This window comes from Phycodurus eques, chromosome 18 (assembly GCF_024500275.1).
Source record: "Phycodurus eques isolate BA_2022a chromosome 18, UOR_Pequ_1.1, whole genome shotgun sequence".
In the NCBI taxonomy this organism is placed as follows: domain Eukaryota; kingdom Metazoa; phylum Chordata; class Actinopteri; order Syngnathiformes; family Syngnathidae; genus Phycodurus; species Phycodurus eques.
The window spans coordinates 3679619-3694950 of record NC_084542.1 but is presented as its reverse complement, the minus strand read 5'-3'; the positions used below and the strand labels follow the sequence as shown (position 1 = coordinate 3694950).

The following is a 15332-nucleotide window of genomic DNA, read 5'->3' as shown; positions in this document are numbered from 1 at the left end:
AAATGGTTTACAGTTCAGAAACAGCGACTCCAAATGCGGGCTGCAGTGTGTGCTGAGCACCGTGACGTCCGTACACCATTTTTCGTTTATATGGAGGCATATCAGCCGCCCTTCGTTTTTCCCGATGATTCCATGTCGCGGTCGGCTCGATGAATGTTGAAGCCGGGAAGCGTGACGGCGCCATCGGGTACGGCGTCGCAAAGCCAGGTCTCCGTGAAGCACATGGCCGCGGAACGTCCGAAGTCTTTACTGGTCTTTAACAGAAGATGAAGCTCGTCCATTTTGTTGGGTAGGGAGCGTACATTCGCGAGGTGGATCGACGGGAAGGCCAATCTGTGTCCTCTCTTGCGGAGTTTCACCTGAATTCCGGCTCGTTTTCCTCTGTGGCGCCGCTTCCGCATCCATGCACCGAAAACCGCGGACGCCGCTCCGGTGAGTAACTCGGGGAAAAAACTGAGCGGATTTTCGAAAGTTGGTGACAGAAAGTCCGGAGTAGCCTCCTTGATGGTTAGCAGGTCTCCCCTTGTGTAAGTGAGTCGTGTAAGGTCTCCAAAGACGGACGAAAAACACAAAAACAAAGACAATACTAGAGAGCGCGTTACCGAGGCTACCGTTACCGTTTAGAAACACCCACAATCCAGACAGTTCCTCTCCAAAACACTATCTTGTGTGAGGTTGGGCAGCAAGTGTCACTACAATGCTCTGTCCAGGACCCCTACCAGCTGGAGTTTAGAGGCATCTCAAATTCAGGTAAAACTGAATCAGAAAAGCATCAAAAGGATATTTTGCATTTCTGAAGTTATGCAGATCTACAGTTCAGCTGCAAATTATTCTTAACCTTGCCACATTTTGAGTTGGAGTGAATGCGTGTGTTGAAGAGGTGTCTTATAGTTTAAAATGACCCAAGAAAATTTGAAAAACTCAGACTAATCACACAATAGTTGTTGTGGAAAACAAGAAAAAAGTTCTGCCGTGCTAATATGACAAGAAAAAAGCTTTGAGAACTCCCAAATTAGTTCATTCTTTTCTCACTGCCCTGAAAGAGAGACTAAACCTCTTTCTCACAGAGTATGTACTCTCCTTTACCCAGACCAGAAAATTATTGTGGAAAACAAACACTGTTGAGTTTATTAACTGGTGTTAAAAACAAAGCAAAACAAAAACAAGAACAAACAAAAACATCAACAGTTCAGTTTGACTGGACACCAACAACATTAGGATCACCTGTAAAATCTGTGTTACAAGACAAGAGCCATTAAACTCTCAGCATTTACAAAAAAAAAAAAAAAAAGCTAAGTTTTGTTTTGATTGACACAGCGGTACTATGTTAACTATTAGCTATTGTAATTTGCTGTTGTGTACAGCTGAATTGAGAATCAAACTGAAATGTTTTCCTAATATTTTGACCTTCTCATGTAGTTGTTTGAGGTAACCAAAGTATGTGAAATAGCTAGCTTGTACCCAACATTGTGGCTGGACATTGTAGGGTAGCCGTTTTGACTATGCATTATAATCAGCATGGAGAGGATGACTGCAATGCAGCCCTTTAGCGGGCACAAGCCAGTGCAAACTGTAGGCCGATCCCAAGCCCGGATAAATGCAGAGGGTTGCGTCAGGAAGGACATCCGGGTAAAAACTTTGCCAAACAAATCCGTTCATCTAAAGAATTCCATACCGGATTGTTCCTGGCCCGGGTTAACAACGTCCACCCCCGGCACCGTTAACCTGCAGGGTGCCAGTGTAAATTCAGCTACTGTGGGTCGAAGACGAAGGAGAGGTGGAAAGCGGGTTCTTAGGCAGAAAGAGAAGAGGAAAGCACAAAGCCTAGAATTTAATGTGGGGACTTTGAATATTTGGACTATGACAGGAAAATCTCAGGAGTTGGTTGACATGATGATGAGGAGAAAGGTTGATATAGTGTGTGGAAAGGAGACCAGGTGAAAAGGCAGTAAGGCTATAAGTTTAGGGGGAAGGTTTAAATTATTTTACCATGTAGATGGGAAGAGAAATGGAGTAGTGGTTATTTTAAAGGAAGTGTTAGCTAAGAATGTCTTGGAGGTGAAAAGAGTATCAGATTGAGTGATGAGCATCGGGTGGTGGTGTGTAAGATGACTCTGTTAGTGGGGAGGTAGATTAAGAAGACAAAAGCAGAGCAGAGAACCATGTGATGGAAGTTGATACAGGAAGAGTGTTGTGCGGCTTTTCGGGAAGAGGTGAGACAGGGTCTCGGTGGACAGGAGGAGCTTCCAGAAGACTGGACCACTACAGCCAAGGTGATCAGAGAGACAGGCAGGAGAGTACTTGGTGTATCTTCTGGCAGGAAAGGAGAGAAGGAGACTTGGTGGTGGAACCTCACAGTACAGGAAATCATACAAGGAAAGAGGTTAGCTAAGAAGAAGTGGGACACTGAGAGGACCGAGGAGACGAGGAAGGATTACATAGAGATGCGACGGAGGGCAAAGGTAGAGGTGGCAAAGGCCAAACAAGAGGCATATGATGACATGTATGGCATGTTGGACACTAAAGAAGGAGAAAAGGATCCTTACAGGTTGCCCAGACAGAGGGATAGAGATGGGAAGATGTGCAGCAGTTTACAGTGATTAAGGATAGAGATGGAAATGTGTTGACTGGTGCCAGTAGTGTGCTGGACAGATGGAAAGAATACTTTGAGGAGGTGATGAATGAAGAAAATGAGAGAATGAAGAGTAGAAGAGGCAAGTGTGGTGGACTAGGAAGTGGCAATGATTACTAAGGGGGAAGTTAGAAAGGCACTAAATAGAATGAAATATGGAAAGGCAGTTGGTCCTGATGACATCCCTGTGGAGGTATGGAAGCATCTAGGAGAGGTGGCTGTGGAGTTTTTGACCAGCTTGTTCAACAGAATTCTAGTGGGTGTGAAGATGTCTGAGGAATGGAGGAAAAGTTTGCTGGTGCCCATTTTTAAGAACAAAGCTGATGTGCAGAGCGGTGGGACCTATAGAGGAATAAAGTTGTTGAGCCACACAATGAAGTTATGGGAAAGAGTAGTGGGGGCTAGAATCAGGACAGAAGGGAGTATTTGCGAGCAACAGTACGGTTTCATGTGGAGAAAGAGTACCACAAATGCATTATTTGCCTTGAGGATGTTGATGGAAAAGTACAGATAAGGTCAGAAGGAGCTACATTCTGTCTTTGTGGATCTAGAGAAAGCCTATGACAGAGTACCCAGAGAGGAACTGTGGTACTGCATGCGGAAGTGTGGAGTGGCAGAGAAGTATGTTAGAATAATACAGGACATGTACGAGGGCAGCAAAACAGTGGTGAGGTGTGCTGTCGGTGTGACAGAGGAATTTAAGGTGGACGTGAGTCTGCCTCAGGGATCAGCCCTGAGCCTCTTTCTGTTTGCAGTGGTGATGGACAGGCTGACAGATGAGGTTAGACTGGAATCCCCGTAGACCATGATGTTTGCAGATGACATTGTGATCTGCAGTGAAAGCCGGGAGCAGGTGGAGGAACAGTTAGAAAGATGGAGGCATGCACTGGAAAGGAGAGGAATGAAGATTTGCCAAAGTCAGACAGAATATAGGTGCATGAATGAAAAGAATGGAGGGGGAAGAGTGGGGCTACAGGGAGGAGAGATAGCAAGGGTGGAGGATTTTAAATACTTGGGGTCAACAGTCTAGAGCAGGGGTCAGCAACCCGCGACTCTCGAGCCGTATGCGGCTCTTTAGTGCCCCCCTAGTGACTCCCTGGAGCTTTTTCAAAACTGCATGAAAATGGAAAATGATGGGGGATTAATATGGTTTCTGTAGGAGGACAAACATGACACAAACATTCTTAACGTTTTCCAATGCTGTAAAAATGTGTGGAACAAAACAAAATAAAAATGACGTAAAAAAATGTTGTTTTCTTTATTATATTTCTATAATTTCATCAATGCAACGAAACTTAAAACACCATCACGTGGTGCGTCATTCTCTCCTGGATGCACTGCAGGAAAAATAGAAGAGAATAGAATAGATAAAATAAACCTTTAATCATGAATGCTCATTATGTCATTTGGATAATAGGCGAATATAGACACTTACAGCATGTGTTGCCTTCATTACAAGGCATACATAAAGCTTTTCATTTTTTGCGGCTCCAAACAGATTTGTTTGGAGGAAGGTGTTAGGTGTGTTTTGTGACAGAAGAGTCTCTGCTAGGATGAAGGGGAAAGTTTATTCGACAGTAGTGAGGCCAGCCACGATGTACGGATTAGAGACAGTGGCACTGAAGAGACAACAGGAAGCAGAGATGGAGGTGGCGGAAATGAAGATCTTGAGATTCAGGAGTGACCAGGTTGGATAAAATTAGAACTGAGCTCTTCAGAGGGACAGCCAAGGTTAGATGTTTTGGAGACAAAGTTAGCGAGAGCAGACTTCAATGGTTTGGACATGTCCAGAGGAGAAAGAGTGAGTATATTGGTAGAAGGATGATGAGGATGGAGCTGCCAGGCAAGAGAGCTAGAGGAAGACCAAAGAGAAGCTTGATGGATGTCGTGAGGGAAGACATGAGGACAGTTGGTGTTAGAGAGGAGGATACAGGAGAAGGATGACACGCTGTGGACCCCTAATGGGACAAGCCGAAAGGAAAAGAAGAAGACATGGAGAGGATGACTCCTTTGTGAAATATGGATATTTTTTTCAAAATCTCAAGAAAATAATACAAAATAGCAAAGAACAATAATACATCCTCAATTGTGTTGCATGTGGTTGCCGTGTCTCCAACTTGAGAGTTTCTTGATTCCAGTCTTAGCTCAGTCCTTGTCTGTTTTTCTCTAAGCAAAAATGCTGTTCAATTTTTTTTACCTAAATGTATGTAAATATTTATCACTTTCATGGTGTTGGGTTTTGTTTTTCCATGTTTAGAAACAGGGCCTGCAATCCAACATCAGGTTACAATCACACAGGCAGACTGTGATAACCAAGGATTAAACATAATTTGTCAAGTGATTGATTTACCTCTATTCAGACGGGAACTAAGATTGGTGTTGGTCCTAGATGGTAAGTGCTAAGCAAAAAAAAAAAAAGACCCCTTGAATATTGCTGTATAAAGTTAAAGCTTTTTCTGCATGTTCCATCACTTGGCTGAACATGTATTGTCTTTCCAGGTGCATTCACGTGTGTTGCTGATCCAGAATTTGGAAATTGATTTTTAAATGATGTGGGTAGAGCTTCTTGTGAAATAAATGAGGTGGGAGAGAAGACTGCCATTTGCAGGGTAAGTGGAGAATGGGAAGATCGAGAAGACAACTGCACCCTCCAGAGGATTGCGCAACTACTCAGTCAATCTAGGGTGAGCTGTTGGACTTTTCACACAAAAACTGCAAGAATGATTCGAGTTATAGGAGAACAAATGGGAGTTATATCCACATAAGGGGTTGTCTGGGCTCCCATTGATCCAGTAAAATCACAAATGATCTACAATGCCTTGAGTACACTATACAAACTACAATTGTGCAAAGATTACATGGGTTTGCCTGAGTTTGATATTTCATTGTTCTGTATAGAAAAGCCAGATATTGACTGTAACACCTGTTTTCCCTCTGAAATGTTAGTTATTGAATGAAATGACATTGCCAGAGTTCCTGGAAGAACTCAGCAATGTCACTCTCGAACTGAGTCAACAAGTGACTGAATCTCCTAACAACATTGATGCCATTGTTACAATTCTCAACAATGTAGCAACCTTTGTAACAACATCTACTATCCAGATAAGTCAGGTCTCGATGGAGGTATGTGTGTGTCTCTTGTTTCATCTAACAACAGATGTTAGGTATTGACTGTTTTTCTTTTTCCTCTAGGATGTCCTTCTCACTACTGATGTCCTTACTAGAGATGAGGCAAGAGAATCATGGGACATTCTTAACCTTGAAGCAGTCATTGAGACCATAGAAACAAGAAACATCACTCCCAGAAATGAGAGTGTCAGCTCATTATTGTTGTTTGGTCTTGAGGGTATAACGAGTAGGCTAATCAATGCCTCGTTTAACATTGAAACACCTTTGATTCTCTTGAACAAAACTACATTCACCAACACTTTCAATGGGGATTTTAATTCTACAGTGGAGATAGACATAGAGGAGTCTAGTGGGCCAACAAACCTCACTGTGATAACCTTTGAATCATTGGATAATGTACTTCCCCCAAGAGATGAAAACAACTCTACAGGCAGGGTAATCAATGGGAGAGTCGTACTTGTTCAGTCTGACACCACCGTGGACAATGTCTCTTTCACATTTGACATTATAAATGAGACTCTGGGGAACCCTCAGTGTGTGTTCTGGAACTTTACTCTCTTTGAAGGTCTTGGAGGATGGGACGATGAAGGCTGCGAGCTAGTTGACAGAGATGACAAAACGGTTAAATGTCAGTATGACCACCTAACCTCCTTTTCAATGCTAATGTCACCCTTTGTTCCAAACAGACGTGTGTTGGATTTCATAACGTACATTGGCGTCGGTATTTCCATGGCATCCCTAGTTATATGCCTCATTATTGAGGCGTTTATATGGAAAAAAAGTTAGAAAGAACGACAAAGCACAGTTGAGCCATATTCCCATTGTTAACATTGCACTGTCTCTCCTGATTGCAAACATTTGGTTCATTATTGGCACAAGTATCTCTGAAGGAGATAAAAAGAATCCAGATGCATGCACTGCTGCTACCTTTTTCATCCATTTATTTTACTTTGTGCTCTTTTTCTGGATATTGGCGTATGGCCTGTTGTTGTTCTATTTAACAGTCTTTATCTTTGGTAATATTTCTAAAACGACTTTGATAGCTATTGGATTTTCTCTGGGCTATGGGGCCCCATTGATTATCACTGTCATTACGATTGCTGTAACAGAACCGAACAATGCTTACATTCAAGAAACTGTGATCTGCTGGCTCAACTGGGATAAATCTTGAGCACTACTGGCATTTGTGATCCCAGCACTGCTCATAGTGCTTATAAACATTGTAATTCTAATTGTGGTGTTGGTTACAATACTGCATAGTAAAAGGATGTCAATCACTGTACAAAACAATGACAATTATATTGTGGTGGAGATTGCTCGGACCTTGGCCATCCTTACACCCTTCTTTGGAATAACTTGGAGTCTTGGAGTGGGAACTCTAACTGACCCAACTAATCTCGGAATCCACATTGCCTTCGCCTTCTTCAATTCTCTACAGGTGATTTTCTGATACTATTTTTCTGTATAATGGATTTATTTGTAACTACATTTATTCCTTTGTCTTTGTCGACTCTCAGCCATCAGATTACGGCAAAAGTTTGAGTTAAAGACAACTGGACTATGGAAGAAGCCTTTTGTATTAATAGTGAAACATTAAAACACAAAGACGTCCATTGCCTTTAAATAAGATCATGTCACAGTTACAGCTAATGTTAAACCTCACTCAGTTTCCTTTTTTAGTCTAAGAGTTTTATACTTCGTATTTTTGTGCTTTCTATATTCAGAGCCATCCATGATGCACCAAATACCTACGTACATGCAAAGCTGCGTGTGTGTCTCAGTGGGTTCACCAATTTCTTGACCCACACTGCATTTTAGTAGCTTGTCATCACTCTGACTATACCATGAGGTGTAGTCTGAGTTATTGCAAACTAATAAGTGTAAGTGTGAAAAAGTCTAACACAACAGTAACTCAACAATTTCAGTTTCACGTAAAGACATATGATGGACCACCGCCAGAGAAACAAATTTTAATTCAATATACAAATCTCCATTATGCCGAATGTAATTATTGTACTTAGTGGAAGCCTTGGTCTGGTTTCTCTTTAATGAGGCGGTCCTATCCTGGGGAATTATTTTTTTTCTTTTCAAAAATTACACAGACTTGCCTTAATGGACCCAATGCTTGGGCTCTTGTGCCAAAACAACTTCAATGGCTTCACTGCCTCATTTGCGAGCTTGTCGCAGGATCTCAGCATTTTACGTGGACTGGGTTCTGGTGCGTGCAAGTCAACTAGCAATAAACCCATACTTTAAGTAGTACTGCCAATTTGGCTCCAGTGCCGATATTATCTGATACTCTCTCATTATTTGTCCTATTCCCATTTTCAAAGTAACTCTCCAAACAAGCTTTCAGTGTTTTACTCTTTTGTTCGCTTGTGGGCTTACTTCTTTCCCGTATTGGGGGGCCGAGATCAAAGTTTTGACAGAGGCACATGCAGATGCACCTGATTCGAAATGGCCTGGTGACAGATATGGTCTTGGCTTTGAGGGGATGTAAAGCTGTGATTTGCTAGAAGTAGCGCTTATGATAATAGACTTCTCTGATTATTGTGCAGTCAGTTTTTAATGTTACAACTATCGGACTTGGATAAGTGGGTCGGAAAATGAATGAATGAATGAACTATCAGACAGTAGAAACCTCCAAAGTTGTTAATAAGTTGTATGATGCTGGACAACTTCCAGGTTGTTCTAATTGCCAAACAATATTTTATATGTTTTATTTGCTATCATTCATTCACACACATAACTACTGTCGAATAAAACAGTGCGTTGTATTCATCAAAAATTCAAGCACCTTGCAGAGGCATGATGTTATAACACAGGGAGATGATGGTCATTGCTTGAGAGGTGAGTCGCTTCACTTTGATTACCCCCGGAACAGAAGTGATTTGTGGTTTTCATTTCATTTTTCGATGTCAACAGATGTCCCTTTAGCCACACAGTATTATCAAGTAGCAAGGACCTAGACATAGACCATTTTTCTATCTGTCGTGGCATTATAAACAAAATTAAAAGTTGAACTATGGGTTCATTTTCCACTCTTTGTAATTAATAATTGTAATTAAACGAACTTTTCAATTTTGAATTGGATTTACCATATTTTGTGAAACAATGCGAGTATAAAAACTATTAATTAATTCATTAATTCATTCATTAGTGCCCCTTAAAAATTGTTTATCCAGAATTGTCTGAACAAGGGTTTAAAGCTATAATGAGTAAACATACACACATGGGTCTGCTTGCATTTTTTTATGTGCTACCATAGTCATATAACCCGTAAAACTCTGACTTTGATTTTCTAAAGCTTCTCCCCATCTTAACACAGGGCTTCTTCATATTGGTTTTTGGAACACTCTTAAGGAGACAGGTATGTGCCTCTAATACCAAAAACTTTTACAATTTACAGTTTTACAAAACTAAAGTGAACCCAACCCACATTGTTTCTTAATTGACAAAATCTGATGTGTTTGTGCTGTTACTATGCACAGTTAAAATGCAATGACAAACAACGTTTATCTTTTTAGCGTTAGTGTAAGGATAGCACTTGACTAGCACTTGCAGTCCCACAATTGTACTCATTCTGAAGCTAGCTTTGCCCAGATGATCGTCAATGCACTATTTGTAATACTCATTGGTTGCATGGCATACAGGTAATTTATTTCCTGATAAACTTGTCCAGCTAGAGTTGTACAATAGTATGCTAATTTTGTGTACACTAAGATTTTCAGATCCGGTCATCAATGTTTGGGTCTGAAACCGTCTCAAAGTTCTGGAAGTGGGACAGCGGTAATAACACAATTCATGCGAACTTTGGTAGCGGCTCACATATCCTTTCTCCAATGGATTGATGTGTGGTTATGTCAATTATTTTAGACCACCAATTTTGGAACCTCATCGAGTGGAGGACATGTGATGAGTGTTCTCCACTCATCGAGTGGAGAACAAGAAAATAAACGGTATCACAACTTTTTATAAGGGTTCATTGCACCTCTTGTCTCCAAACAGCACAACAACCAAGTTGTAATCTATTTTGTTTATGTATTTTGTTATTATTATTCTTTTTTTTCAGGTGGTAACAATTCATCATCGGATGCCAGTGCATCATCTCAAGCTGCCAACTCTTGAAGACCACTGCACTCTACTCTGCTCAGGCTGGCCAAGCAACAGTTTCCAAATACTGTTTGAAAGCTGAGAGGCAAGCTTTCAGACTAATGCTAAAATACTTTAATGCTCCTGTCCTATTTTTCTCTTAATATCATTCCAATTATTTAGAAAATTAAAGAACAGGATTATTGCTCAACAAATATGTGCCTGTTGCTCGAGACAAGTGAGCTATTTTCTTATCCTAAACATTGTTTTTTTTTCATTTCGTAAAATAACTCATGGCTGCATGCGAGTACAGTAACGCCCCACTATATCACGTTTCACGCTTCGAGGTCCCACTGCGTTGGCTAGCATTTACAAAATAAATGTTATTACGGTTGTTACTGTATTCCGTACAATATCTTTGTGTTAGCTGTTGTTCTTGCTCTCTCAATATATTACACTGTATACCTATCTGTATGTCTAAATGTGTTTGTATTTTTTGAAGTGTGTTTCAAAAATATAAGCGCCATAAATGCTATAAAAATATGCCTCAATAAAATCTGGGGCACAATAGTGGTGTAATAGGGTATAATGTTTGCAAAGTATCTAGCTACAGTATGTTGCGATATCCTTGAAAAGGATGACAAATGTAATAGTCCTAAATATATTTAATTATTTGACATTTTGTTTCTGAGATGTTAATTTAATATAACAGTCATATACTAATAATATTACAACTATTTCAAATTCTTAATCAGTAAAAAATAATGATTCTTATCACAACAAGGCAGAAGGCAGCCATGCACTTTGGAACATTACTAACTGAAATAAACTATAACTATTTGTTTTCATGACTTGTATAATGAAATAGTTTTGATAAACTTGCACTTCTTATATTAGAGATAGAATATAGGCCACATCATCATCAGTGTGTTTGTCCAGTAGTCAAATATAGAGCAGCACAGGTTTATTCTATTAAGTGACAGAGGCTCAGATTTGATGTGATGTTTCATTTTTACCACAGTAAAAAATACTAAAAAGGTAGACAGTAGCTAATTATATTACTCTTTATGGGTTTGGATGTCTCTGATGTTTTAAATGTTTAATGTACTGTCATATGGAAAATGGTAAAAGCAGATATGCTGACTAAGGGACATTGCTTGTGTAACACTTTGTTAACGTGTGTCTGTCTTCTCTCTGTATCTTTTGTATTTGACTTATCAGTTTGTTAGCAAAACTATACTGCAAAAATGTGTGTTCCATGTTAAAGCATCAATAATACAGCTAATATAGTGTATTTCATCGCTGTCAGGTAGGAACCTCTTATGCCATAATTTGGTAAATTTTTCACAAATCAATACAGAAGTCCCAGTACAAATTATTAAACCAATCGAAAGTATTGAAAATAGCTTACTTTTTTTACTATTCGTTGTTAAAAACTAAAAGTGTGTATATATATATATATATATACATATATATTATATATATATATATATATATAAAATATCATATATATATATATATATCACATATATATATATATATATATATATATATATCATATAATATATCATATATTAGTTAATGTAATTAATTCATTAATAAAAATTTAAAAAAAATAAAAATGTAATAATTTAGGAGAAAAGAATAAGATGGAAGCAACGCCTGTGTTATTTCCGGTTTCGCGTAATTTTAAATTACAGCTTTATAAATCAAGCTATTTTATCTCGAAAGGGGCACCACGCCACATTTTAGATGCATAAAACTTCAGGACAAAGTGACGACAAACCTGTTATCCTCAGTCTCGTAATTTGAAGGTAATTTGAATTAGATAAGAGTTCTAGACGACCAAAGGTTTTTTTTCCTCGAACCCAAACACGCACAACAATGCAGGTAGTGAATTTTATGGGAATTGTAATGATCTAGCATGGGGAATCTGCAGGGAAGCAATACAAAAAAAAACAAAGGGCAGATGAACACTGGCAAAGGAAACTGACTTGTGATTCGAGGTTGGTCGTGAGCATGGGGTGACAATGCGTATAGCTGGAATTCCTGTTCTCGCTTGTTTAAAACCCAAATATGCACAAATCTGTACTTTTAGTAGACCGCAAGTTTGATTTATGTGTGTTGACCAATTCAGGCAAGCGGGTCGACCTTCCGGGGTTTGGCAAGAGCGCTCACAAGTGATGGTTTGCAGGAAAAGGAAGGAAAGAGAAAAAGACGCACATCAAGAGCAGGTTGGCCGATCCCAGCTATAAACCCAGTGGAATAAAATATTAATGATTGGATTTAAAATAACGAGACCATTGTTCCGCTTTTCCTTGTCACGCGCCCATCCTCTTTAATCCCGGTAACGAATATTCACTAGTGGCGTTCATGTAAGGTTCTTAAAATATTGTCTTACATTCAAGTCCAGTGCTAGTACACAATACTACAATGTCTTTAAATACAATTAGACATCATACAAATGACTCTGCATACTTTTTTCTAGAGAAGGAAAAAGGTAAATGTGTGTTGGTTTTCACGTTACATGTTTGTTATCCAGTTTTTTCTAACATTGCAATATACAAATTGTATATAGCAGGGTTAAAAAAAATCGCAATGTATTTTTTTTTCCAATGTCGTGCATACTCTTAAACACCTTTTAAACTTTTGAATACACAGCAATGCACAGTGCTCTATGTACATTTTATTCCTTGTAATGTTTTTCTGGTTTTGTTTTTGTTTAGTTTGTTTTAGTTTTTAGTTTTAATGTTTTAGGTTAGGAAGCGCGGCATGGTGACCGACTGTTTAGCACATCCGCCTCACAGTTCTGAGGACCTGGGTTTAAATCCCGTGCCTGTGTGGGTTTTCTCCGGGCACTCCGGTTTCCTCCCACATTCCAAAAACATCCATGAAGGGTTGATTGATGATTCTAAATTGCCCGTAAGTGTGAATGTGTTCGCAAATGGTTGTTTGTTTATATGTGCCCTGCGATTGGCTGGCGAACAGTTCAGGGTGTACCCCGCCACTGTTGGCTGGGATAGGCTCCAGCACACCCGCGACCCTTGTGAGGATAAAGCAGGACAGAAAATGGATGGATGGAAGGTTAGGAAGCGTTTATTTTACCACATTTAAAAAAAAATATATATATATTTTCTTTTTAACAGTATACACTAAAAATTTCGCAATAATGAATTATGGGCAATATGAATATGGACGAAAATCCACAATGCACTGAATCCGCAATAGGTGATGTAGTCAGGGAACACTGTATTTATAAACCTTTAACTATATTTAAGCTTAGAATTGCAGGTTCATTTGCTTGTCTTATTTGTTCCATCTGCACTGACCGATATGCTCTAATTCATAGAGACTGATCTATATGAAATAGTTTTATGCGCTTAAAACTTTTGTATTAATTAATGTAATTTAAATGTGACCAAATCTTGCTGTCACCCATTTTGTCACCTTTCTAGTGCAGTGTCTCTGTCTCCCTCCCTCTAGTTTCTCTCTGTGTGTGGCCTAAAGCAGTGGGGGAAGGCTGCTATCAAACCCAGAAAGGGAAAACTAAGCTGAATTTCTTAAATGTGCCTCTCTGCAACATCTTGCTGCAGAAAGCGTCAATATTAATCCTTTCTAAAAATGAAAGGTTGTCTGCCTCTTTTTATAAGAAGCACCTTTGTTCTGAAGCACCATTAACAATTTGCATCAGTTACATGTTTCATGACACTCCTGTCATGAAACATGTAACTGATGCAAATTGTTAATGGTGCTTCAGTACAAAGGTGCTCCTTATAAAAAGAATCCCACCTCCCTCATGAATTTGTCTCAAATTTGGATGTACAGTGCATCCAGAGTACATTCCTCTTTGCCAGTTTCAGCTAAAAGGTAAGAACTGTACTCTCAATTGGCTAACATTTCTTGGATATATATATTCATAAAACCTATCTTGAATGTTAAACAAGTAATATTCATCTGTAACAATAGTGCTGTGCTGGAAAGCTATAGGCAAAGCAAGTTTGTCTGTTTATTTTCTTTACAGGCAGAAAAAAAGTATGAGGCACTCTACATTGATAATTTATTGTCTATTTAGATGATTACATGCACAAAGGAATGCACAAGGTTGCTCAATAAATAATAATTTTTTTTTCAGAAATTCTCTTGAGGGTCGTTAGAGCAGGTTTTGAGTTGACTTAAGGCCATTATCTCAAATATAATTGGTACTACATTCCCTTGATCATAGGGACTCCTGTGACCCTTGTGAGGATAAGTTATCAATTCATTATTGATAAGTTATCAATTCATTTTAAATGGCATCATATGACTGTGCCTTTGTGAGTTAGATTATTATTTGCACTCTTTACTACGTTTATAAATGTAACTGAAATGCACATTATGATACCCCCTGTGTTCTTTCAGTATGTCTATTATAAAAGTAATGTAAAAATTAATGAGGAAAAAAAATGCCACTGTGTCCTTAGTGGAGAAACAATGAGGTGGCCTACTCAATTCAAATTTTGTGGTATCATAGCCGTAAAGAGGAGTGAATACAGCACTGTTATTAGAAGCAGTAAACCTTCATGTGTGCCTGGTTATTTGCGCCAGTGGACAATTATGGAAATTACAATGACTAGCTACTCCAAGTTATGTGTTGCTGTCATGAGCTTTGGCGCTAGGAGCTTAGTGAGGGGTCAGCATTTATGCTATTTCATTCTTTTGCAGTCTAGAGTGCCAATGCTCTGGTTAATATTATGTTTAATTATTATACCTGACCGACTTGACACTGGGAGTCAGGGATGTGCACAAATTTTTGGGGGGCAGGTGTTCAAGCCAAAAAAAAAAAAAATAATAAAAAGGCACTTCCTTACTTTTTTAAAAACTACTTACTTTTTCAACCTGTCCTGTTCAGCTGCATGGCCATGCAGAATAATGGATCTGTATGCCCTTTTGTGCTGGAACCGTTTTGCTTTGCAACAGGGGAGTCTGAAATACTCCCTCTGCTTAGTTTTTATTTTTTAAATTATTTTGATGTTTATTGGAAATGCAGCCGGACAGAAAAGAGTTTTAGGGGACAGACAGAGGGACGGAGTGGACAAGGGGAATAGGGGCGCAAACCCCAGTAGAAAAATAGTTAGACAGTCTAGATATTTGACCACAAGTAACATTACAAAAGTCAGCGCAACCCACTCCCCAGGACCCAGGGTGGTCTCCCAGCCCAACTGAAGTGCCTCGACCAGTCCCAAAGGGCAGGGCACGGGTACCGGACCACTACCTCCCCACACCCAATCCCCCCCACCGCCATCACCACCCCCATCACCCCCGGAAAGCATGAGGGCCCCAACCACCAACATGGCCAAATCCCCATCTCCCCGTAGCCTGACAACCTAAGGAGAGTGTGTGGGGGGGGCAGGCCCCAGGAGTCGAGCCAAGAGAAATTTGAAGACCCACCACCCACCCTATTACTATGGTTACCAGGTCCCCGACTGGCAACCATTATCCT

At 39.6% G+C, this 15332-nt stretch overlaps 1 protein-coding gene across 1 annotated transcript; it reads left to right on the top strand.

Annotated features, from left to right (window-relative positions):
* Nucleotides 1-299: 299 nt before the first annotated feature.
* On the top strand, nt 300-11275 carry LOC133416845 (adhesion G-protein coupled receptor F1-like; the record flags this gene model as incomplete). The annotated part of the gene is given in 9 exon segments (XM_061704097.1): nt 300-432; nt 4890-5024; nt 5132-5316; nt 5579-5755; nt 5825-6535; nt 6537-7199; nt 9090-9131; nt 9485-9550; nt 9638-11275. Coding segments are annotated over 9 exon segments (2214 nt in total), but the record flags the coding sequence as incomplete, so codon positions are not given.
* Nucleotides 11276-15332: the final 4057 nt, after the last annotated feature.